The sequence below is a fragment of the Peromyscus eremicus genome, chromosome 7 (genome assembly GCF_949786415.1).
Source record: "Peromyscus eremicus chromosome 7, PerEre_H2_v1, whole genome shotgun sequence".
NCBI classification, from domain to species: Eukaryota; Metazoa; Chordata; class Mammalia; order Rodentia; family Cricetidae; genus Peromyscus; species Peromyscus eremicus.
Window position 1 is genome coordinate 54,232,886 of NC_081422.1, and position 26,938 is coordinate 54,259,823.

Consider the following 26,938-nt stretch of genomic DNA (forward strand, 5'->3'; position numbering starts at 1 on the left):
ATGTCAGACTTAATAAACAAAAGCTTAAAATAAAAATAATCATATAAGTTTAGGTTGTATATCAAGTTCTCTGAAAAGTAAGTAAATAAGGAAATGGGGAGATACAAATAAGAAGATGCAGAATAAAGGGTTATTTTAACTTTTAAAATTGTTTTATTCTTTCAACAGGGCTATTTTAGATTAATAACATTTGAGCAGAATCCTCAGTGTGTATGGAAATTAAAGAATATCTCTAGGTGGTGTCCTTGCCTTTCACCTTGTCTGAGACAGTGTTCTTTTTTTGTTGTTCACTGCTAAGTACAATGTGCTAGCTGGTTTACCCATGAGCTTTTGTGGGTTCTCCTGTCTCCACCTCTCATCTCACCAGTGATAGGAGTGCTGGGATTACAAATGTGTGTTGCTGTGTCTGGCTTTATGTGGGTTCTGGGGATCTGAAGTCAGGTTCCTTATGCTTGCATAGTAAGAGCTTTACCTACTGTGCCATTTCCCCAGCTCCAATATTAGGTCTTGAACATCATTTTCCCATAGTTGCACATCTGAAATAAGTTCAAAATGTTTAATAGTTCATTCCTCTAATATTTACAGTTGTAGGCAAATCATTTGTGTTTTCTCAAATGGGTCTTGCCTCAATAGTACAGTGTACCCTTTCTCTGTATACTGGTAAGGCTAGGATTACAGGCCTGTGCTGCCACACCCCACCAGATTTTTATTTTTTTAAAGATGTATACATATGCCTAGTTTATTTCTTCTGTTTATCTTTATACTGAATGACAGTGTATGATTCTGCTTATTAACATTTGTCAATAAATTTTTATGATAGGGGATGGAGAAATGGCTCAGCAGTTAATAGCATTTACTGTTTTTGCAGAGGACCCAAGTTCAGTTTCTAGCAGACACATGGCAGCTCACAACTGTCTGTAATCCAGTTCCAGGGATCTGATATGATCATCTAACCTCCAGAGACACTAGTCAGACATGTGGTGTACATACATACATGCAGGCAAACATGAAAAAAAATTTTTTTTAAAAATACATCCTTTGTCAGGTCATGGTGGTAGCCCACACCTTTAATCCCAGGACTTCAGAGGCAGAGGTCGGCAGATCTCTGTGAGTTCAAGGCAGCCTGGTCTACAGAGTGAGTTCCAGGATAGCCAGGACTACACAGAGAAACAGTCTTGAAAACTGAAACAAAACAAAACAAAACAATAGATCCCTGTAATAAAACAAGAAAGATATAGAAAGTTTAAAGAGAAAGATATAAAAGAGAAGAGAAAGAAAAATGTTTTTTTTTTCTTTTTCTTGATAACAAATGCAATATAATAAATTTCTTAATTAAATTTAGGAGCACAGACCTACTGCTGCATTAAAATCTTTTAAATGGAATTATAATTTAAAGGAAATTGTATTCCTGATTTTGCATATTTTTTTTCTTTTGGCCCCCGCTTCACCTATAAATCATTTTTTTTTTGAGACAAGGTTTCTCTGTGTAACAGTTCTGAATGTCCTGTAACTTGCTTTGTAGACCAGGTTGGCCTTGAACTCAGAGATCTACCTACCTCTGCCTCCTGGATTAAAGGCATGTACATCACGCCTGACTAAAAAAATTTTTTTTTAGTTTATTTTTATTTTATGTACATTGATGTTTTGCCTGCATGTAGATCTGTATGAAGAGTCAAAACTCCTGGAACTAGAGTTACAGTTGTAATGAGCTGTGGATGCCAATGCCATGTGGATGCTGGGACTCGAACCCTCGTCCTCTGGAAGAGCAGCCAGTGGTCTTAATTGCTGAGCCGCCTCTCCAGCCCCTAATTCCTTTTTTTTTTTTTTTTAAGATTTATTTATTTATTTATTATGTATACAGTGTTCTGCCTGCATATATGCCTGCAGGCCAGAAGAGGGCACCAGATCTCATAGATGGTTGTGAGCCACCATGTGGTTGCTGGGAATTGAACTCAGGACCTCTGGAAGAGCAGTCAGTACTCTTAACCTCTGAGCCATCTCTCCAGCCTGACCCTAATTCTTTTCTTCTGAGTTTAGTTAGAGTATCATTATAATCTGAATTCTGAAACCATTCATGATTGACCACAGCAACTGTCACTACATTCTGTGTGTGTGTGTGTGTGTGTGTGTGTGTGTGTGTGCATGCATACAGGTGGCCCTGGATAGCCTTGAACTTACTGTGATATGAGAATGACTTTGATTCCTGATTCTTGTGCTTCTAATCCCAAAGTTTTAGAAGAGTATTGCTTCATTGCATATGGATAATTAGTTAAATTTTCTTCTGTTTATATGCATATAAATCATTTTTAACACTGATCTGTCAATTATTATAGTAAATCAATTAAGTTAATAGCTCTAGTAAATCAATTAAGTTAATAGTTTTAGCTTCCAGCTTCAAACTCTTCTTTCTTCATACTGTAAACAAGCTCATAAAGTCCTAAGAACCTGACAGTCAAGTTTATCACAGAAGTGATGTCGCTTCTTGGTTCCAGTTTTCTATACCAATCCCATTATTTACTTTAATTATCTAAATTACCAGAATAAATTTTTATCTTTGCTTAAGCTTAGAATATATTTAGCATTGTACAGTTTTATAAATTCTGTTGCTTTAAAATGAAATCTATCATCTCATAAAAAGCATATTCTCATTATGTTTTAGGGAATAGCATTTTATGGTCTATAAGAAAAATATCTTTCAATTATGGTAGCATTTTTCAAAACCAAATTATGTGTCTCAAAATTTATTTTTTGGCAAAGTGAAAATTAGTTTAATACATTTGCTTTAACTTGTTTTAGGACTTCTTTGAGACCTATTATTTTATATTTTTCCTAGGATAATAGTGACATTAATAAGCTATTTGAAATAGTTTAATTACCCTCAAATGCTGCCTTGAATTTTTATTTCACTTACAGTGCATTAATTAGTTTTCTGGTTTCTGGAACAAAATACTTGACAGAAGCAACTTAAGGGAAGACTGACTTTATTTCAGTTTCATGGTGAGGGAGGCATGGTGGCTAAGACTGTCCATAGTGGTGAGAGTTTGCAGCATAACATGTTAGTATCAGGATGCAGAGTTTTATCAGAAGAGAAGGCAGTCTATAAGCCTCAAGTCTTGCCCACCAGCAGCCCACCACTTAAAGATTCCACAGTCTCAAACAGTGCTACCACCATCTGTGAGCCAAATGAGTGAACCACATGAGCCCTGTGTGGAGATTTCCCATTCAAATCGCTCATTCTGCCCCTAACCTCCTTAGGCTTGTAGCTAGCTATCTCATAATGCAAAATGCATTTTAATTCATTCTCAGTCAAGTTTTCAGGATACAGAATACACCCGGATTATTTGCCCAGACAGAACATGAATGGTCTCCAGTTCTCTACCGTCCTTATTCCTCTCTGAAACCTTTGAGCACAGTCTATACCGTTTGCATTTCTGTTGACTTTTTGCTCTTTCTCTAATGTGCAGACACATGTTAATCTGTGTGTACAGTATTCTAGGACTTCTTCAGCTTTCATCGTCAAACTCTTCTTTATTCATCCTGCATACAAGTTCATAAAGGCTCAAGAACCTGATAGTCAAGTTTAACACAGAAGTGATGTCACTTCTTGGTTCCAGTTTTCTATACCAATCCCATTTCTCATTGCTGGGATAAAATACCTGACAAAGCAACTTGGAAGCAGTTGGTTGGATTTAATGTCACTCTTTCATGGTTAGGCATGCTGCTGGACTACATCTTTGGTGGTGGGAGCTTGCAGTGTGACTTACTACATCTCTTCAGAGCAGATAGCAGTGCTCTCTGCACCTTCCTTTTTCCATTGAGATGGAGCCTCATGTAACCCAGGCTGGCCTTAGACTCACTATGTGCCAAGACTGGTCTGGAACTCTTGATTTTCTTGCCTCTACCTCCTAAGCGTTGGGATTATAGGTGTATACCACCATGCCCACAGCCTTACATCATGTTTAAATGGTTCCTACTTTCCCCTGTTGACTTGAAATATGATCTTACAACCTAAAGTACGTTCTCAGTGTTTTTGTGTTTTATTTATGGGTTACCTGTGCTGATAGACATTTATTTAATCACCCAGAAAATTACTGTTGAACTTAAATGAGGCAGTGCATATTAAACTTACTCTTGGTGAAAACTGTAAAATGAAAACTGGAAGATTTTCCCCCAAACCCTGCTTTGATCCATTTAATATATGTATTCCTTTATATATAATTTTCTGGTTTTTTTCACTTTGATATTATATATAACTTTCCATATTTCTACACAATTGATATTACAAGTTTCGCATTATCCAAATCAACTTAATCCTTAATTTGAATAGTGAATTTGAATGTTAGAGGCTACTGCCCTACTTGAATATCAAAATAATGAAGGAAATAGAGTTTTTTTGGGTGTATTTGGCTCTTGAAACTCAGACTTTTTGGGAATTAGGAATTTAGATTACAAAGGATATTTATGTTTTAGAGTGTTACACTGAAATGCTACATGTTATGATGTGTTCTCTTAAAATAGGAAAGAGAAATCTACCTTTAATTGGCTCAAAGAATAAGGGACTTGATTGGCACATTTAGAAGCTCAATGGTTGAGCTTGTTTGTTTAAGGCATAACTGGATTTATTGGTACAGATGTATTGATAAGACCTTATTGTATGTATTGGTTTAATTTTTCTGTTATTGCAGAGAAATTGTTATGCATTCAGGGTAGGTGACTGTCAACAGTTTTAGGTCTGTATCATTTTAGTTTAGCAGTCTTGTATTTTTTATTGTTTGTTTTGTTTTTTGTCTTTGTTCTTTGAGACAGGGCCTCTCTATGTAGTCCTGGATGTCCTAGAGCTCACTATGTAGACCAGGCTGGCCTGGAACTCAGAGATCTCTCTGCCACTCTCCTGAATGCTGGGATTAAAAGCATGTGCCACCAACCTGGCCTGTTTGTTTTGTTTTGGTTGTTTGTTTTTAAAAGATACTTTCTAATACTTGCAGCAAAAGTATAGCTTCTCTGTGACCATTCTGTGTAGGATGAATGAAGTAAACTAGGTCACAATTGATTTCCCTTTTCCTTCTATACATGAAGGATGAGGTCAGGCCAGTTAAAAATTGTATCAATTTAAAGTGGATGAATTTTAAAGGAGAACTTAGTACTTTAATCAGAAGTACCACTGTGCTATTGTGCCATATGAAAGTTCATTCCCCCCCCCCATTTATTGTATGTGAAATGTGTTCTCTTTTATGAACTATTTGGCTTTTATTCAGCATTAATCTATTGTAGGTAAAACATGGGCTCTTGTGTCCAGTCTAGTGATGAAGAATAGCTAGCATGCACTTTTGTTGGGGTTTCTACAAAATGTTTTTCTACTTACTTTTTCTTTATTGCTATTATTATTAATAGTTTTTAAAGACAAGTTTCTCTGTGTAGCTCTCCTGGAACTTGCTCTGTGGATCAGGCTGGTCTCAGAGATCTGCCTGCCTCTGCCTCCCAAGTACTGGGATTAAAGGCATGTGCCACCACTGTCCCATCTCTTATATCTCTTTTTTAATGTTCATAGTCTCTGTTTTCATTTATAGATAGGAATCTTTTTTTTTCCTTTCTCCGTGTATCCCAGGGTGGGCTTGAACTCACTGTGGTAGTCTAGGCTGCCGTTGAACTTGGAACAGTTCTCTAGCCTCAACTTCAGAAGCGCTGTAATTTCTGGCATGTGCTATATTAGCCTGTTTATAAGGTGCCAGAGATCTAAACCAGGATATCATCTGACCTCCATATACATGCTTTGCCACAAGTGTGATTCCCCTCCAGATAAATAAATAAGCAAATAAATGTAAAAAACTACAAAAGAAAATAGGGCTAGAGAGATGGCTCAGTTGATAAGAGTGATTACTGCTCTAGCAGAGGATCTCAGTTTGTTTCCCAGCATCTTTGTCAGCTTGTTCACAATTGCCCATAACTCCAGTTCCAGGGGATCCAATGCCTCTAATCTCCAAGGTCACTGCACTCTCACAAGCCCAACCCCCACACATAATTTAAAATAAAAGTTTAAATTAAAACAGGTTCTCCAAGTGATTCTGCTAGATGCTCTTGCTTGGGAATTCCACATGCAGTTTTTAGGTAGGCAAGTGGTTTTTTTTTTTTTTTGTTTTTTTTTTGCTGTTGTTTTTTGTTTTTGGAACTTGCTCTGTATAACATACCAGCCTTGAACTCAGAGATCTGCTTGCCTCTGCCTCCCTAGTGCTGGGATTAAAGATGTGTGCTGGGATTAAAGATGTCTGCCACCATTTCCCACTTTTTAGGCAGTTTTGCAAGGACTGTCATGCCATTAAGATGGATTTTTGAGGGTTTTTTTTGTTTTTGTTTTTGTAAACTTTTTTGAAACCTAAAGCAGTGATTAAAAAACCAGTAAGACTAGAGGGGAGTGCATCCAAGTATCTTTATTATTCAGGAAGGGAGTAGAACACAATTTGCTGAGTAAAGCATTGTTGGGAACCTGTAGGTAAAACAGCTGAGCTGTAACTGAGCTTGGCTCATTGCTGGAACTCACAGGCCAACGTGTAGAGCTCTCCTGTTAAAAGAAGATTTTGAGCTTAGTTCTTGGGCTGTCAGGAACAACTGTAGGGATTAAGTCATAGTTATTCAGTGCATCTCTTGTGTAGTTTGCTGCTGATTGTTGCCAGAGACTATAGGGTCACAACTAGAACTTGATAAGTGTATTCACTCTTATTACTGAGCAGAATCTGCTGGTTGAGATAACTGTAGGAAATAAAGGGAAACTGAATACTGGTTATTATTACAATTTTAAGAAAGACTTAGATGTATGAGTGTTTTATCTGCATTTATGTACATTCGTGTGGTGCCCTTGGGGGTCAGAAGAAGGCGTTGGATACCCTGGGATTGAAGTTACAGACACTTGTGAACCTCCAAGTGGGTGCTGGGAATTAAACCTGGTTAGTCTGGAAGAGCAGACTAACTGAGCCATCTCTACAGCCCCTAAACTTACTAGTTTAAAGGCATGATTTTGGTAGTATTGTTTTAAACAAGCAATAAACAGATTTGCAATAAGTATTTATTTGAAAAAAATACTGCATAATAACTGTACCCACAAAGCTAGATTCTGAAACATATAAAACCATATAATAAATGCTGTGGAAGATACAAAGTAAAAATAACCAGAAGAGCAGTTCAGTCTGAATGACATTAAAAATATTAGTCTGAAAATATTAGGCTTATCAGGCTTCTTAAGGATGAGCAAGGAAGTAATTGTTCTAAAACAATTAAGAAATTTAAATAGGCACCATAAGATCAGGTGCATATAGAAATTACAGACCTTAGAAGTGAAAAATACAATGTAATTAAAAAGAAAAAACCACGACATAGTGCTCACAAAAGGAAGATAATGTCAATAAGATGTCATTTCTTTTTTCTTTTTAAAAATTTTGTTTTTGTGACAGGGTCTCAGTATTAGACCAGGCTGACTTTGAACTTGTAGTGATTTTCCTACCCCTGCTCTTCAAGTGCTGGGATTACAGGTTGTGCTACTTTGCCCAGCTATGTTGTCAGTTGTTTACAATATTGATATGTAAACTAAGTCAAAATGCAAGTTGTCATAAATTCTTCGTCTGCATGCCTTGGCACATGCACACAAAATACATACAGAAAAATATAATTAAAACATGAGCCACTGGTTGTTAGGAAATATATTCTGCATATCCAACTGAAAATTGGATTGATATCCATAATAATATGTAAAAAACTCATTCAGATTGATAAGGAAAAGACAACTCATTAAAGAGAAATAAATACACCAGCAGCTGAAATGGCAAATGAAAGGATTAGAGTAACTCAGACTTACTAATAATCAGAGAGATGCAAAATAAAATGAACCAGTCTTTTAAAATCTATTTTGGGGCTGGAGAGATGGTTCAATGGTTAAGAACACTGACTGCTCTTTCAGAGAACCCAGGTTCGAGTCCAAGCACCCACATGGCAGCTCACAACTGTTTGTAGCTCCAGTTCCAGGGGATCCAACACCCATGGCAAAACACTAATACACATAAAATATTTAAAAACACAATCATCTGTAATGAGATCTGGTGCCCTTTTCTGGCCTGCCAGGACACATGCAGGCAGAACACTGTATACATAATAATAAATAAATCTTAAAAAAATAGTAGAACAGTAGCATTGAAGGACAACATGTAAGGGGTTAGTATAAAGCTTGTCATGGTACCTGCTTGTATAATCTTGTCAACTTAGCAAGTTCAGGGCATGATCTTTGAGTTGCCCCTATTAAATCACCTCTGTTTCTTGACCATGAGGAAGGGAGCAGAGAGCCAGAATTCCTTGAAAATGTTTAAATAGTAGGTTTCTTATTGTTTCCTTGCTTAAGATTTTTAATTTCTGTTTTAGTGAGTTTCACAAAACATTTCTTCCTTTGATGGCGTTCTTTCTTGTTTCTGTGTTATCATTAAGAGATTTTGTGTATAAAATTAGCTTCGTGTGATTATTCTGTCCCTTTAATTCAGTCTTTAGTGAGATTCTTCAAAGATATAGCAGAAAAATAGTTTGCTTTTTCTTTTTGGGTTATTGAATAACAAAACAGCAGTACATATGTTATTGTTTTTAGAAAGTATATTGAATTGGACAGTAAAACTTAATCTTATGTGGTTTCAGTAAGACTATTTGCAAAATGTCTCCCCCCCCCCCAGTTGAAAATAAGATCTTACGTAACTCAGGCTGACCACAAACTTACTAGATAGCTAATGATGGTCTTGAACTCTTTTATTTTACTGCCTCTACCTCTCAAATGTTGATATTGCAAGCACGTGCCACCATGCTTTCCTTAATACTTGCTCTTATACAGAGAATTGGGATTTTGTGTTCAGAAAGCTGCAGTCAATATGCTTGTTAAGGCTTTCATTTTTGGGCACAGAAAACAATATTCAATGTGACTGCTCAGTGTTTTTGTCTTTTATGTTTCAGTTCTTTTGCCAAGAAAATGATTTGCCCAGTCCTGAATGCATACTGTCCGTTCTGATGGGACAAGATCCAATATGAATGTAAGTGATGGAGGAAGACGACGCTTTGAGGATAATGAACATACATTACGGATATATCCTGGGACAATTTCAGAAGGGACAATTTACTGTCCAATTCCTGCCAGAAAAAACTCCACAGCTGCTGAGGTGATTGACTCTCTTATAAATAGACTTCACCTAGACAAAACAAAATGTTACGTTTTAGCAGAGGTAAAGGAATTTGGTGGGGAAGAATGGATACTCAATCCAACGGACTGTCCAGTTCAACGAATGATGTTGTGGCCCCGAATGGCTTTGGAAAATCGCTTGAGTGGAGAGGACTACCGCTTTCTTCTGAGAGAAAAAAACCTTGATGGATCAATTCATTATGGTAGCCTCCAATCATGGCTACGGGTAACCGAAGAACGCCGCAGGATGATGGAACGGGGTTTTCTTCCACAGCCTCAACAGAAAGACTTTGATGATTTATGTAGCTTACCTGATTTGAATGAGAAAACTCTCTTAGAAAACCTACGGAATCGCTTTAAGCATGAAAAAATTTATACTTATGTTGGCAGTATTCTAATAGCTATTAACCCATTCAAATTTCTTCCTATTTATAACCCCAAATATGTCAAAATGTATGATAACCACCAGTTGGGAAAACTTGAACCCCACATATATGCTGTGGCAGATGTAGCTTATCATGCTATGCTTCAGCGCAAAAAGAATCAGTGTATTGTGATTTCAGGAGAGAGTGGTTCTGGGAAGACACAGAGCACAAACTTTCTTATTCATCACCTTACTGCACTCAGTCAAAAAGGATTTGCTAGCGGAGTAGAACAAATTATTCTTGGAGCTGGACCAGTACTTGAGGTAAGGTATATATATAGAAACAATATCTCTCTCTCTCTCTCTCTCTCTCTCTCTCTCTCTCTCTCTCTCTCTCTCTCCCTCTCTCTCCCTCCCTCCCTCCCTCCCCCCTCCTTCTCTCTCTCCTCCTCCCCCTCCCTCCTCCTTCCCTCCTTTTCCTCCTTTTTTTTTTTTTTAAAAAAGACAGAGTCTCTACATAGCCCTGGCTATCTGAGAACTCACTATGTAGATCAGGCTAGCCTTCAATTTACAGAGATCCACCTACTTCTGCCTCCTTAGTACTGGGATTAAAGGCCTGTGCCACCACACCCAGCTAGAAATAATTTTCTTAAATCTTCAAGAAAAACTTGATAGATGTGAGAAGATGAAATAAAACTATAAGAATAGACATCATTTTTAGTGACCAAGGGAACCTCTAAGACGGTAAAGAAACAAGGCAGGTGTGCTACTAATAATGGTTCTTATAGGGTTGTAACTCAGTGATAGAGGACTTGCTTGTTATGTGCATGCCATGGATTCTATCATTAGTATCATCAAAAGAAAAATCAACTAAAAACCATTTCTTTGAGAATAGTAGTCTATGTACAAAGGTAGAAGAAGCAGGGCAAAATTCTGTTTGTATTGGGCTTTACAAAGGAAGAAGGTGAAAAGTAGAACTTAATGTAATGTGATACTTCTGGAAATAAGATTTCCTCAGGAGTTTTGATTAGTAGTTTTGTTACTACTATTTTGTTGTTTCATGACTTCTGAACTAATATTCTAAATACTGTGTTCTTTTTTTTTCATGGGATCATATAATTATCCATTGTTTTCTGTGATATAATTAAATTAATATGTGCCTACACATATTAATGCTCTTAGATTTTTCTTTGAGGTTTTATATGCTTGTTGAAACACTGTTTTCACCCTCAGCCTGGTAAATAACAACTTGACTTTTCCCTTTTATTTTTTGCTATCATGCAGCCTCACATTCAAGCACAAGTCTGAACTCTTTCCTGAGCATACATATATTCTGACATTTGTAACCCTCTTGCATACACACTGGCTTCTACGTGGTCACAATCTTTAATAACTATTTTTTTATTTTTATTTATTTATTTATTTTTTTTAACGGGTTTTATATTTATTTTCTATCTACTAAAACACATTTTTTTCTACTAAACAACCTCTTAGTTGATATCTCTGGTGAAATTTTTTTTTTTTTTTTTTTTTTTTTTTTCGAGACAGGGTTTCTCTGTGTAGCTTTGCGCCTTTCCTGGGACTCACTTGGTAGTCCAGGCTGGCCTTGAACTCACAGAGATTCGCCTGGCTCTGCCTCCCAAGTGCTGGGATTAAAGGTGTGCGCCACCACCGCCCGGCTATTTTTTGATTTTTATATTATTTTATGTGTATGAGTGTTTTGTCTGCATTCATGTTTGTGTGTACGTGTATGCAGTGCTGGGAGAGGCCAGAGAGGAGAAGAGGGTATTTGATCTTCTGGAGCTGGAGTTCCCCATTAGAGTTCTCTGAATTATACCCTAGTCCTTTAAAGAGCAGCCAGTGCTTTTAACTGCCTCTCCAGTCCTGACTTTCATATCTTTTCTAGCTTATTTTATACTTGTAATTATGAAGTCTCCCTTCGCTCCCCATTATTAGCACCTTAAATATTTTTAGTGCTTAAACAATTGCCTCTGATTGTTTTGGAGTAGCAAACATGGTGATAATGGGTATGGAGAGGCTGTTCTCAGTGAGTGATCAGTGAGTCAGTTTAGCTTTTTCCAGGGAAATGCTTGACAGGCTGAATTCTGAAAAGTGCTTTGGAAGTACCTCATCTCTTGTTCTAGTGGTGTCTAGAATACTTTATATAAAAAATCATTTTTTTAAATGTAAAATATTGTAGACACCACTAGAGAAATTGGTACTCTTTTAGTGTGGAGGTAGGGAAGAATGAATAGTAATAGATTAAATGCTGCAATGCTTATTTAAAAACAAATAACAAACCCTAAAATTTAGCCAGTGTTCTAAGTGCCCATCTATAAGGATTATTGAAAATCTTGACTACTTAATAAAATTCTTAAAAGGTCTTCTTTGGACAGTTCTTGTCTGCTTTCTTTTTTTTTTTTTTTTTTTTTTAAATGAAGGAAAAATTTCAGAGTTTCTTATTATATTTTTATTGACCTCAGTGTTCAAGAAGTGGGATTGTTGTATCATAGTGTAAGTAGAGTGGTTCTATCATTTCTCACTAGCAAATATTAATGTTTTAGTTGCTTCATATCCTCAGCAGCATTTGTCATTGCCATTTTTCTTCTAGCCATTCTGATAGGTGCATAATGGCACTGTATTGGGTACATTGAGTTCTTAAAAATGAAATCCTATAGTAGTGTTGTTGAGCATGCTTTCTCACATGTATTTGCCATCCATATAACCTTGTGATGAAGTGTCTACAAGACTCAACATGGTCCCAAAGGATTTCACATGATTGACAGACTTGTATTCTAATAAAAAAATTAACATAACAGGGAAAGCTCTGCTTGGCTTCTTCTATTATAGTTTTGGATAGGATTAAACATGTTGTATGCCCAGGCATGTTGTTGCAAATCTGTAATCGTAGCACTTTGGAGGTTGAGGTAGGAGAACCTAGAGTTAAAGGTAAACCTGGACTGCATACATAGTAAATCTTAGACCAGCCTGAGATACAGTGAGATTGTTTTTAAAACAAACAAAAAAGTTGCACATGTGAAAATAATAATAGTATATTGTGAAACAACATTTGTTTTCCTCTAATCCTGCTTGTTTTCCTCTTTTTTTTTTTTTTTTTTTTTTTTAAAGATTTATTTATTTATTATGTATACAGCATGTATGACTGCAGGCCAGAAGAGGGCACCAGATCTCATTACAGATGGTTGTGAGCCACCATGTGGTTGCTGGGAATTGAACTCAGGACCTCTGGAAGAGCAGTCAGTGCTCTTAACCTCTGAGCCATCTCTCCAGCCCTCTTTTTTTTTTTTTTTTTTTTTTTACACCAAAGTAGCATATGACATTTAAGTGATACAGACCTTTTTACATTTTTTCATTTTGTGACATTTTTATAAATCCTTAGGAAAAATGTCTTCTATAGTGGACAAAGGAAGGACAGAATTGACAAATTATTTGAGACATTCAAATCTCACCACTGCTAAGGTGTGTGTGACACCGTGGATGTATGTATGTGTCTATCATAGAGTTTTCTTGATTGTGTTTGAGCATCAAACCTCTCCCTGTCACTTATTTAATGATATAAGGGATTATAAGCATTCACAAGCAATATTTCTAGAGATTTTCAGGAATTCATATTTGCTATGTCACTGTAGTATAATTTCTAGTACTCATTAAAATTTAATTTAATAGAAATTGAAATACGTGCATACTAGATAGATAATGTTTCTCAGACGTTACATTGTGTTTGAACTATTAAAACATAGATTGCTGGACCTTACCCCAGAATTTCTGACAAAACTGTGCAAGTTCTAAAATTTTGTATTTCTAACAAGTTTTCAGGTCCATGCTTCTGGTTTTGACTACACTGATAACCTTTTGGAGTAGAAGTGTAGTATGAAGTGTCAGTTAAGTGTTATCTCTTCAGCTGTGTGTGTGTGTAATTAGAAGGATGTGATTCTTATTGATATTTACAAGAAGAAAAATGTTCAATGAATCATTTTAAAATCAAAGTCTTTAAAGATACTGTGAATAGGCTACTCTTCTAGGCAGTGGATAATTTATTTATTTATTTTTGGTGGTATTAAGATACACCACCAGCTGCTGCTTTTTTCAAAAGTTTTAATTTTATTGAATTATAACTATTAATAAGATATATTTAAAATGTACAATTTAATGAATACATAAATATGTAAAAATATTTATCCATCTGTCTTAGGTTCGGTAGGAAAGGGTTTATTTGGCTTATACTTCCACATTGCTTTTCATGATTGGAGGAAGGCAGAACAGGAACTCAAGCAGGGTTAGAACCCGGAGGCAGAAACTGATGCAGAGGCCATGGAGGGGTGCTACTTATTGTCTTGCTTCCCTTGGCTTGCTCAGCTAGCTTTCTTATAGAACCCAGGACCACTAGCCCAGGGACAGCACCATGCACTATGGTCTGTGCCCTCCCCAATTGATCACTAATTGAGAAAATGCCTTATAGCTGGATCTCATGGAGGCATTTCCTCAACTGAGGCTCCTTCCTCTCTGATGACTCTAGCTTGTGTGAAGTTGACACACAAAACTAGCCAGTATACCATCTAACTATCTAACTTTATTATACTACCATATAATAAAACTTTATACTATCTTACAATTTTAAAGTATTTTTGTTTCTGTATATGTGTAGATGTGTGTCAACCACATATGTGGAAGTTAAAGGTCAACTTCTGGGAGTCAGTTTTCTCCTTCCACCATGTGAGACCTGGCGATCAAACTCAGATTTCAGGTTTTCTGGCAAGGGCTTTTACTTCCTAAGCCACCTTGCTGACCCCAGAATATCTCTATCAACCCATGGTCCCTGTGGACATATCTCAGTTCTACCTCTATTCCCAGACAACCTCTGGTTTACTTACTGTTTTATCTTTGTTTTAGAATTGGATGTAGATAGATTATATAATTGTATTCTATGTCTAGGTTTTTTTTTTAAAGCATAGTGTTGACTATTCATCATTGATTTTGTTTCATTCATTTTTTATTGCTGGCCATTCATTATTCCATTGCCTGGTGTATACTTTGGGTGATGATACAGGGAGTTTATAGTTCTTTTGTCATCTATTCAGTAGCTTTGTTTTAAATAGATAAGTAGAGTACCTTACTGAAACTTCATTTATATACTTCTAGAATGATCAATTTTTATAAAATTACTATATTCTTAGCCTCTTATTTCAGGTTTGCAAAATACTTTAGTATAAACTTAAGAAATTGACTGTCTCTGGGATATGAAGATATCTTGACATGAATGAGATTAGTCTTTTTTAAAAAAGAACTTGTTAGTACTAATGAACCTCTTTGTGTGGCTTCAAGCCACCAGCCCACTTTTAACCTCCCTCTCCCCCCAAAAAAAACTTTACCTCACATCCTTAATTTTGTCTTCAGCTCTTCTGCATAAGCATTTAGTCTTCACGATGACAGACTGCAGCATCCCATCTCTGATGGGGCAGCTCCAGTCTTGTTTTTGGCAGCACTTAACCTGTGTCTGCTCCCTGACCAGTGGCCACAGTTTCCCAAGGTTGACAGCTAGGCAGAAGCCCTGGTTCCTCTCTAAGTGGCCATGCCACTTAAAATTACCTAATGATATTTGTTGAATTTGGTCCTGTGGTGATTTATGCCATCACCATTATCCTGGCCTCCTGAGTGCTTCTGGGTGCTTACAAATGTGGCTGTTGCCATGGCTCTTGTGACTGTGACTGCCAGGGTTTTCGTTAAAGAAACATGTTTTTATTTTAATAATCTTGTGTATGTATGGATGTGTGTGTTGTGTGCATATGTGTGTGTAGGTACAGGAACCTGTAGACGTAGAAGTAGAGACCAGACGAGGACATTGTTCTGTTCTGTCACTCTCCACCTCATTCCTTTGACATAGGGTCTCAGTGAATCTGGAACTAGTTGAAATGGCCAGTAAACCTCAGCCTTCCTCCTCTCTGTCTACCTGCTGTGTTGGCGTTACAAGTGCTGTGTTCCGCCACACTGGGCTTTTTACGGGAGTGTTGTGATCTGAATTCAGATCATGCTTGCACAGCATGTGCTCTTAACAACTGAGTTATTTTTTTAGTCCTGTATATTAGGTTGTAAAAATTGAGGTTTATTTTACTGAATTAGTATAAAGTGAAAATTTACTTTTTTTTTCCAGCTTTTTCATTACTTTCTTTTATTCTACCTCAAATCTGAATGATTCTAAACATATAAATCAATTGCCTTACTGTTTTTTCTTTAGTTTTCAAGCAATGTTTAAAAATTACTTTTAAATAAAAACAAAATTTATTTTGACAGGCCTTTGGAAATGCAAAGACAGCTCATAATAACAATTCAAGTCGTTTTGGCAAGTTTATTCAAGTAAATTACCAAGAAACAGGCACTGTACTTGGGTAAGTACTGCTGCTTAGAAGCAATAGATTTTGGTACATATAAACATATATGTGTATGTATTAAGTACATGTGTCCATACATACATGTTTGGTACATACACGTATGTATATTAAGATCTATTTTATTTTCTGTGTATGTGTATACCATGTGAATGCAGTGCCCTTGGGGGACAGAAGAGAGGGCATCAGATCTCTTGGAACTGGAGTTACAGATGGTTGTTAGCAGCCATGTGAGAGCTAGGAATGGAACCCAGATTCTTTGAAAGAGCAGCCAGTGCTCTTAATTGTTGAGTTATATTGCCAGCCCATGGAGCATATTTTTATTTTAGTTATAACTCGTTTCATAAGCTATATATTATGACATTGGTATCTACATAAAAATTGTTTCCTCACTTTTTGGTGGGTTCAAACTGAGAAAAATTTAAGACTAATTATGACTTTTAACATCCTTAATTTATATTTGCTAACTGTTAACAATTGCATGTATTTACGTTTATATTATAAATTTTCAAAAATTTGTTTTCAAGTCAGAAAATGGCCCTTTAATTATTGTATTTCCCAGTATAATCACACTTTTTTACATATCCACATTAGTATTCTCCCAGTCAAGGTATTAACTTTGGTACAGTAAAAATCCTTACAGTTCCTATGATTAGTCATCTGATTGTGCCAGCAATATATTTTATAGATTAAAAAATTAATGGAGTATTCTTTAGACCAGTTTCAGATTCACAGCAAAAGGAAACAGGAATTACAGAGAGCTTCCATGTATCATTTCCATCCCTTCCAGCATAGTTTCCCCTGTTACAAACATCTTGTGTTAGTGAGGTCTGTTAAAACTGATGACAGTGTTGTTGCTCCTTTTTATTAATTGTGAAATCCATAACTTGTACTAAAGTTTGCTAATTGTGTTGTATATCCTGTTGGTTTTGAGAAATGTAGAGATGCTATTTACATTTAATACATCAGCATAATTTTACTGTGTTAAAATCGGTTGTGTTTGGGTTATTCAGTCCTGCTACCCTCCAGGTCTTGATAACTCGTGGTCTTTTACTATCTCCATATCACCTTTCCAAAATATATAGTTGGAATCATATTGTGTGTTGCTTTTTCAGGTTGGATTTTTTAGGCTAACTGTGTACTTAAAGTTCTTTTATAGCTGTTTCTTGCTTCATTGATTTAATGTTTAAATTTGCAATTATTTTAGAGATGATATCTTTGTACTTTTTAAAAGTACTAAATTTTTTTGTGTATTTGATTGAGTTTATTTTTAAGTATTTTATTATGAGTGTGATTTTTCTCTTACATTGTATTTTTCTTACTGCTTATTGTTTGTGTGTATGTGAAGCTATTGGTTTTTATAGTTTTATATCTAGTGCCTTGATGGATGGTTTGTACTTTACTGTTGTTGCCTTGATTGTTCAAGGCATATTATAAAAGATTAGTACCTTACTTGGGACTGGCCTGAGGGTTCTATCCCAGTCCCACTCTTGGCCCTAGCTCTCTGTTTCTGGTTCTGCTAAGAACAGCAAAAAACGATTCTAAGCTCCCACTGCAATGAACTGAGCCACTTTGTCATGATGGACTGTCTCCTGAACCGTGAATTAAAACAAAATCATTCCTTCCATTGTCTGTCTTTCCTTCCTTTTCCTCACTTCCTCCCTTCTTCCTCCCTTCCTCCCTTCTTCTTCCCTCCCTCCCTCCCTCCCTCCCTTCCTTCCTTCCTTCCTTTTTTCCCTTCTCTGTAAGGTATTCTGCCTTAGCAGTGGGAAATGTAAATAAGTCAACTTTCCATCACTGTGACAAAATACTAAAGATAAAAGAGGAAAGATTTTATTTTGTTTTACAGTTGCAGAAGTATAAACCCTCGATTAATTCACTCTGTTGTTTGTGGTCCTGTGGCAAGGCAGAGTATTATTGATGAGATTGTAAGATAGACCACGTGGTGGCTAGAAAGCAAGCAGAGAAGAGAGAGAGCAGGAGGAGAGGAGCCAGTATCCTCTATAGGGGCACATTTTAATTACCTAATTTTCTTCTACTGAGGCCCAGTCTGCTTCCTATTAGCACTATAGACTGGTGATTCAGTCTTTAGCCTATAGGCCTTTGTGGGGGATATTTAAAAGCTAAGCCATTACAAATATCACTAATATTTCTTTGTCTTTTAAGTTAATACTGTTTTCTCCATTAAGTAAAACTCTAGCTCAAGAGCTTTTATTGTATTAACTAATTAAGCATTGATTTTAATTGTCTTGAGTTTATGTTAGTATTACTTATTAAATTTTATCAAAGGTGTTTATGAGGTCTATGTAGATAAACATGTCTTCTGTCTGAGATACATTGTTATGTATCCCCCCCCCCCCCCCCCCCCCCCCCCCCCCCCCCCCGGAGCTGAGGATGGAACCCAGGGCCTTGCCCTTGCTAGGCAAGCGCTCTACCACTGAGCTAAATCCCCAACCCTTTTTTTTTTTCTCTGATACTGAGCTCTTTGGAATTCCTTGAAAAATAGTTTCACTTGGTCAGTACAAGCACACTGGCATATATACACATACATACAAATTGTTATTTCTCTATTTGATGGTTTTTATAATGATTTTTGTGTTCCTATTATTAAGTAGATTGGTCTCTACTTTTCTTTTTTATGCTATTTTATGCTCAGTCTTACTTAATTCTGCATTAAAAAAAAAAGCCAAAATTACGTGTATACAACCTCTTGGCTTGTCTGTGAAGAACCTAAAACCAATGTCATCAGCAACCACAAAAGTTCAGGAGAGGTGTTCAATGGCAGTTTCATAGATCATTTCTTTTCTTGATTTTTTTCTTTCTTTTTGATTTATTTATTATGTATACAGAAGAGGGTGCCAGATCTCATTACAAATGGTTGTGAGCCACCATGTGGTTGCTGGGAATTGAACTCAGGACCTCTGGAGGAACAGTCGGTGCTCTTAACCTCTGAGCCATCTCTCCAGCCCTCTTTTCTTGATTTTTAAGACTTACCAGTTTTCAAAGGCTCAGTTGGTACTTTTTAAAGTAGGAGTTAGGCTTATAGTTGTGTTTTAAAAGAGAATAGCAATAGGTAAAGTCATGTACATTGCTTTTCAACCTTGAAGATAGTACTGTATTTCTTCATTGATTAAGATAGTTTTGTGAGTTAGAAAGTAGATGTCTAGTTTCCTTTATTGAAGGCTCTCCTGTTGACTACCTAAAAAGTATAAACATTTTATTCTATGGTAAAAAACACAGTAAACAACATATATATATGTATTGAGCATTATTAACTTATTTTTTTTATTTATTAAGCATATATATGGGGTGCATTTTGAGTATCAGGTTTTGTTCTAAATATTGAAGATAAAAAAACATATAAGCATGTTCTTTGCCTTGGTCTTCATTGTCTTTTGGGGGAAATAGATATTTATGTAAGTTGATTGTAGTAAATGAGCAAGAAAAAGTGGTTATAGCATTGTCATAGTGGTCAGTTTGGTCAAATTGAATTAAGTTAATATTTTTAATTATCTTCTTGACATTATGAAGCAAATTTTAGATAATTTTATTTGAAAAGTCAGATATACATAAAAATAGAGAAAACAATTAAATAGAGCAAGGACATCCTAGATAGATTCAATAATATTTAATTCACCTGTCCCTTCTTTTTCTATTCTGGTTTTAAGTAGAATTTCAGACACATGTAATGTGCTCAGCATTGTAGTGAGCAGGTAAATATCGTGGCATAGTTTGACTAACTCATTCTCTGAACTGATAACTTTTTTTTTTTTTTTTGGTTTTTTTTTGAGACAGGGTTTCTCTGTGTAGCTTTGCGCCTTTCATGGATCTTGCTTTGGAGACCAGGCTGGCCTCGAACTCGCAAAGATCTGCCTGTCTCTGCCTCCTAAGTGCTGGGATTAAAGGCATGCGCCACCACCGCCCGGCTAACTTTTGTACCAGTAGAACTCATGGATTAGGATGGATAAAAAAGAGATGTCTAGGAAGTAGTAGAATCAAAAGTCAGTCTTTGTAGTGAAATCAGACCTGGGTTCATCATATTCATAAGATGATTATGTTGCTGATTACTAGTTTATGATTTTGGTTTTGTGTTTATTTTTTGAAATAGAGATTTATAGTGTATTTACTCTTGATAGAGTTCACCTTATCTCATTCTCTAGCCATTTTATGGCATAGATAGTTTTTTGAGAATTTAACATGGATAATGCTAATATCTATAACAATTATAATGATGAATGTACTGCTGTCATCTGGAGAATGCTCCTTTATACTTTTGAACTGTCTAAATAAATAAAATCTACCATATATTAAACTTTATTATTTACTTATCTAAACCAATTTTTATTATTTATGTCAACCAATTTTATTTTCTTCCAGGGCCTATGTTGAAAAATATCTACTGGAGAAATCTAGACTTGTTTATCAAGAGCATAATGAACGGTAAATATTTTTATTTGTATAATTAGATCAAATTTACAGCACCACACAGATTCCCTTTTAGATTCTTTGTACACTGTGACCCTTAATTCACTGTATATCATGCATAATTTTTATATGAACTACTATTTCTTTTTTGGGCAGAATGCTATTTTTCCTTTTAAAGGCATTTGGGAGATTTTTATTGCATATGCGGAACTGTTATTCTTTCTCAGTTCTAGATAAATTGAGAACAGGAAAGTGGTTTTTCGCATGATAAACTCATTCTTCGGAAAGCCATCTGTCTTTATAAGCTATGGGCCTTTCTTGTATTTCTTAGTGTTCTTCTCATTTGAAAGTAGTAATAAGCTAGGTGTGGTGTTTCACACCTCTAATCCCTGTACTTGGGAGGCTGAGGCTGGAAGATTACCATGAGTTCAAGGTTTGCCTAGGGTATGTAGTAAGTGCCATGTCGGCTTTGGGATATAGTGTTAGACACTTTCTCCAAAATCAACTACAAACAAAATGAGTTTTCATAAAAGCTCTTAATTCCATTGTCATATTTGAGGTAAATGGGACTTAAAAATGAAACATGTTACATATTTCAGATGAAGAAACCAAATTTTTCAAGGTAAATTAATTGCTTCACATGTCAGTGTGTTAACAATAAAGTTATGACCCAGAGTGTGAAGTTAAATATCCCTGAACTCTTATGTATACCTTGGACATCTTACTTTTCTTCTTATGTACTTAAAATCTTTCTGTGTGTGTTTCAAGGTCTAAATGAAATTAAAGGTTTTCTATTTAAAAAAAATTTTAAATATATCTATATATGTATCTATATTTTTTTTCTTTTTTTTTTTTTTTGAGACAGGATTTCTCTGTGTAACAGACCTGGTTGTCCTAGAACTTTTTCTGTAGACCAGCCTTGATCTTGGACTCCACTTTCCTCTGCCTCCTGAGTGCTAGGATTAAAGGCATGCTCCACCATGCCTGTTGGTTTTACTTATTTATTTAGGGTTTTTTTTTTTTTTTTTTTTTTTTTAAATGAAGGGTCTTACTCTGTAGCCTTTTCTGTCTTGGAACTCAGGTTGGTTTTAAATGCACAGCAATCTGTCTGCCTCTGCCTCCTGAGTGCTGGAAATAAAGGTGTAGGACACTATATTTGGCCTTGAAAGACTATTTAGGACAGGATTAACATGGTCCTTATATGTAATAAAAGCTCAGTAATTAATGACTAACTACATAATGAAAATGAATTATTGGCAGGATTAAGTTAAGAATTTAGTAGGTTTGTGTGTGTGTGTGCGCGCGCGCGCGTGCGCGCGCGTGAGAGAGAGAGAGAGAGAGAGAGAGAGAGAGAGAGAGAGAGAGAGAGAGAGAGAGAGAGAGAGAAAGGGAGCTAGCAGAAATAAGAGAAGATCTTTATTAGAGATGTTTGAATACATAGAGAGAAGGCTGTAGGTATACTCAGTAGAACACATGCACAAAGCTCTGGCTCATGCTATAAGCAATCTGTGTGGTTTTTTGAACATTATAATGGAGTAGTGGGGATATAATTTTGATTTCTTGGGTTAAAGAATAAATTGGAAGTGACAATACAGAGTTTACAAACTAGATTGTTATTTTGATTGCTTTATTTGACAAGTGCATGTATGTATTCTCTGTTTATGTGTTGCTGGATTTGGTTTGCTGTTATTTTGGTGTGGATTTTTTTTCTGTCTATATTCATAAGATTTAATGCTCAAAGGCAGTGGTTCTCAAACTGTGGGTCATGACCCCTATGAAAGGGTCATTAGAACTTTGCACAGGGGTCACCCAAGACCATCGGAAAAACAAGATATTTGCATTGTGATTCATAACAGTAACAAAATTACAGTTATGAAGTAGCAATGAAAATAACTTTATGATTGGGGTCACTACAACATGAGCAACTATATTAAAGGGTCGCAGCATTAAGAAGATTGAGAACCACTGCTCTAAGATTTACCTTTTTGGTCTAATCTATATTTTTTTAGAATGAGATGAAGGCTATTCCTCACTGTAATTTCTTGCAAAGCTTCTGAAAGATTGAGTCACCTTAACAGCATAGTCATATCTGGTTCTTGGTTTTTATTCAGAAGAAGTTTTGATTACTAATTCAAATACTTCAGTGGTTATAGAGTTGTTTGAACTTTGTTAGTTGAATTTAGTAGCTTGTATTTTTCTAGTCTTTTTCATTTTTCTAAGTTTGGCTATGGTGTTTCTATTCCCTCATTCCTGACTTTGGCTTAGTCTGTTTTTATCAGTTTAAATACAGGTTTGTTAATTTTGTACATGTTTTCAGAGAACTAGTTTTTAAAATTTCGTTGTACTCTATATTACTCACTATTTATTTGTTCTCTAATGTTTGCTATTGCTTTTCTTCTGCTTGTTTGGTTTAGTTTATTCATTTACCCCCTTATTTTTCTTTCTTTACTTTTCTTTTCTTTTTTTTTTCTTGGTAATTTATTTGTTTTTTTGAGACAAGGTTTTGGTCTAGCACAGGCTAGCCTGTAACTTACTGTGTAGCCCAGGCTTGACTTGAGTAGTTCTCTGTCTCAGCTTCTTGAGTGCTGGGATTATAGCATGAGCTTCCACATCTGGTCACATAGTTTTGAATTTTGGGAATTTCCATCATTGGTTTAAATTTTATTACACAGTGGTTAGATTTCATTTGACTGTGTTCAGGCCTGTTTTATTGTCTAGTAAAGCTTCATGTTGTCTTGAGAAGATGTATATACTCTTGTGTTAATGTAGATAAAGTGTTAGGTGCAGTTGGTAAATACCTTACTGGATTTAATTAGCTGCAAGCTCTTGATTAACTTTTGGAGCCCTGAAAGAGTAATTTCAGCAAATTTGTGAAGTTTTTTTTTTTTTTTTTAACTTTGTTAGTGTTAGAGAAGACCATTTTGAAAGTCCCCACTTTCTCATTTTCCTGCTTCTGTCTCCTCCCCTTTTTTTTGGTATTCTACATTCTGTTTTATAGGCATACTAAATATTGAATTTGTCACATTGCCTTAAAATTAAAGTAAATCAGTTTACTAAGTAATGTGTTCTTTAAAAACAAAACAAAACAAACAAACTAACCAGAATTAGTCATGTTTATTATATGTTTTGTTCCCAACAGGAACTATCATGTATTCTATTACCTCCTCGCAGGAGCAAGTGAAGAAGAGAGGTTAGCATTTCACCTTAAACAGCCTGAGGAGTATCATTATCTCAATCAGGTAAGAGTTCACGAAAAGCATTTTGAAATGTAGGTAATAATTAGATTTTAGTTACTGAAAAAGTTTTTTAGTGCTTTTTTCCCCTCAAGTCAGATAATGGATATTAACCAGTGCCTTTATGTAGTTAGTCTAAAATTTAAGTGTTGTAACTTCCAAATGTAAAAATGATTATCTCCTTTATACAACTGGTAAAACATTAAATATGTTTTCTATGCATTTTGTGAAATTCTTTTAAGAATATTAAGCTGTTTCATAGTACTTTTCTGATCAGAAAAATGTTACGTTCTTTTATTGTGACTTACTTTTATATACCCAGGATGTTAAGTGTAACTGGTAATTAATGCTTACCTATTGCAAAGAAATTGCTTCAAACTTGATTTGCATGTTTTGCAGTCTAATGCACACATGTCTGCATGCTATGATACTAACTTAGAGTATCACTGTATAATTTAGTGAACAGCCCTCTTAAACATTTTGTAGGAAGCCAGGCATGGTGGCTCATTCTGGTAATCCCAGAATTTGGGAAGCTGAAGCAGGAGGATTACCATGATTTTGAGGCCAGTTGGTCTATATAGTGAATTACCTTGTGAGTTTCTGTGTTAAAAACAAAACAAAATAGAACAAAGTGTCAAGATGAAATTCTTCAAAGGCAAATGATTTAGAGAATATATCTTTCTTTAAAATTCAGAATTCAGCCTTAAGCTTCCATAATGAGAAATGATCTTCACAAATTTTCACGATATTCATTTCTCTATTTTTTTCGTTCTCATTAAAATCCCAAACCCACCAGGCGGTGGTGGCGCACGCCTTTAATCCCAGCACTCGGGAGGCAGAGGCAGGCGGATCTCTGTGAGTTCGAGGCCAGCCTGGTCTACGTAGCAAGAGCCAGGAATGGCAACAAAGCTACAGGGAAACCCTGTCTCAGGAAAAAAAAAAAAAAAAAATCCAAATCCAAGTAGTGGAGTTGTTACTGTAATAGATCATTTAAAGAATAAAGCAATCTCTCTTTTTTTTTGTTTGAGGCAAAATATAATATTTATGAGAAAAAGGCCTTTATGGCAATGAAAAATATCCATAGGGAGTTTTTTTTTTCATTTAATTTATACTTGAGTGCATCAAAATTATATAGTAAAGATGATGAAAGTAATACCATGGACTTTTCCTCAAATGTACAGTATACTCTACCTGCTAATTTTTTTAACTTTAAAACTTCATATTAATATACTATAAACTACCTTAACTTTGTGTTAATAAATCTAGAACTTAGAAGTTACATCACTTTCTGTTTGAATGCTAGAAATTTTTACTGTACAAAATTAAGTATATTTTTGAAAATTACTAATTCAGCTCCAGCGTGATTATTTTCTTTAAATAGGTGATAATCACTTATAAATGAGATGTTAAATTTTACTGACTCAGAATGTTATATTCCTGAGTCTTTGTGTAATGAGTGGCTGTGGCATACATACATAATGTCAGTACTTACAGGATAAGGAACTTAGTGGTTAATACAAATATCAGAGCCACTGGACATTGACATGTATAAGTTGAATAGAATAATATAGGATCTCCCAGAATCTGAATATTTATTTAGTTTTTATTAGTGTATGTTGCTGTGCAAAATAACTGTTCTTTGGATAGAAGTCTTGCTTTCTGAATACTGCATCTCAGAGATCGTTACATAAGTATAATTCCTACCTAATAACTTCTACCTAACTAATCTGCCTTGCTTTCAGATAACAAAGAAACCCCTCAGACAGAGCTGGGATGATTATTGCTATGATTCTGAGCCGGTCAGTACAAGTACCTAAATATTTTTTGATCCTGTTAAAGGGACCTCACATTGTTAATTTGCATCCGTCTTGATCAGTCAGCATGAAGATGAGCTGATGTACCAACAGGGCTAGGAAAGAGTATCACTAGTTTTTAGTTACTTGGAATGATTGGTTTTTATGTAATAATTTGTTGCTTATAGACCAATTTACTATTTTTATATATTAAACCTAATGTTTAATCTTCATTTAACATTTACTTTCACAAACAGTGAATAGATTATCATCCCTGATTGCCTAGCACTGAAGTGGCTCTGTTTCAACTCTAGTATTTTTTTTCCTTTGAGGTTTTTATTATGTTTTGGTGCAGTATGAATGCTATCCACAGTCTCTCATCCCTAGCTTGATACTTATTTCTTAAAATTAATTTTTAGGGAGCTAGAGAGATAGCTTAGTGGTTCCTAGTGCTTGCTGCTTTTCCAGAGGATGAGAATTTGGTTCCCAGTACCCAATGTCAAATGGTTTACAACTTGTCTGTAACTGCAGCTCCAGGTAATGTAGTGCCACTTCTGGCCTCTGAGGGCACACACCCACATTCACATGTATATGCACGTATGAGTAAAATAAAATTACTTTTTAGGAGCTGTAGAGATAGCTCATTGGAGGAAATGCTTCTTGCATAATCCTAAACACTTGAGTTCAGATTCTTAGTACCTATATAAAAGCTGGGTATGGTACAGGTCGGGTGTATAAAGACGGATCTCAGGGGCTCTCTGGCTAGATAGTCAAGCTTAAACAATAAGTTCCAAGTTCAGTGAGAGAACCTGTTGCAAATAAATAAGGTGGAGCCTGATAGCAGATGACATCTGATGTCATCCTCTGGCCTCCATGTGTAAAATATGCTCCCTGTATTGGGTGTTAATCTTTTTCATATAGTGAGTATCTGGTTTTTTTCCTCTGATTTTTTTATACTAGTAAGAGAAACTATAAAATTTCTACCTTAAAAATTGCCTCTAAATTATTGAAATTCTTATAAATAAGATTATTTTGTGAAGCTAGAGAGATGGCTCAGAAGTCAAGAGAATTTTCTGCTGCTGCAGAGGACCATGTCTTAGTTCTTAGCCATGTCTGGCAACTATTACTCTAGTTTCAGGAGATCGTATGTCCTCTTCTGGCCTCTGAAGGCCCAGCATTCATGTGTACATACCTATACACAGGCACATGGACATTACACAGAAATGAAAACCTTAAAAAAAAGACTACTAGAGGTTTTAAATTGAATTATATAAAGGCATATATGGTAGAAAATGACTGTTTAACTGTTTTAGTTTATGTAAGTACAAATTTGTAATTACAAAATGATGACAAAAAAGCTTTTCTTTCAACCTATAGTTTGGTCACTTATAAAAGGCTGAAAGCATAGATACATCTAGCTGTTTTTATTAACTAATTAATAAAGTTCTTAAATATTCTTCCTATCCTATACATATAACGTCTTAATCCTTGCTTTAAAGAATCACAGCTTTCTCATTGCATGT

General features: G+C 35.5%; 1 protein-coding gene across 5 annotated transcripts in view; it reads left to right on the forward strand.

The window, feature by feature from the left end:
- Myo9a (myosin IXA) overlaps positions 1–26,938 on the forward strand; it is a 214,235-nt gene that overhangs the window by 41,065 nt on the left and 146,232 nt on the right. For 4 of the 5 annotated variants that reach the window (XM_059268022.1, XM_059268025.1, XM_059268027.1 and 1 more), the window contains exons 2-6: positions 8,974–9,884; positions 15,870–15,964; positions 20,342–20,404; positions 23,529–23,628; positions 25,365–25,421. In XM_059268022.1, coding sequence (XP_059124005.1) covers positions 9,009–9,884; positions 15,870–15,964; positions 20,342–20,404; positions 23,529–23,628; positions 25,365–25,421 — 1,191 coding nt within the window. In that variant the 5' untranslated portion in view covers positions 8,974–9,008. The remainder of the gene's footprint in view (positions 1–8,973; positions 9,885–15,869; positions 15,965–20,341; positions 20,405–23,528; positions 23,629–25,364; positions 25,422–26,938) is intronic. The other variant, XM_059268026.1, reaches the window with a different exon arrangement.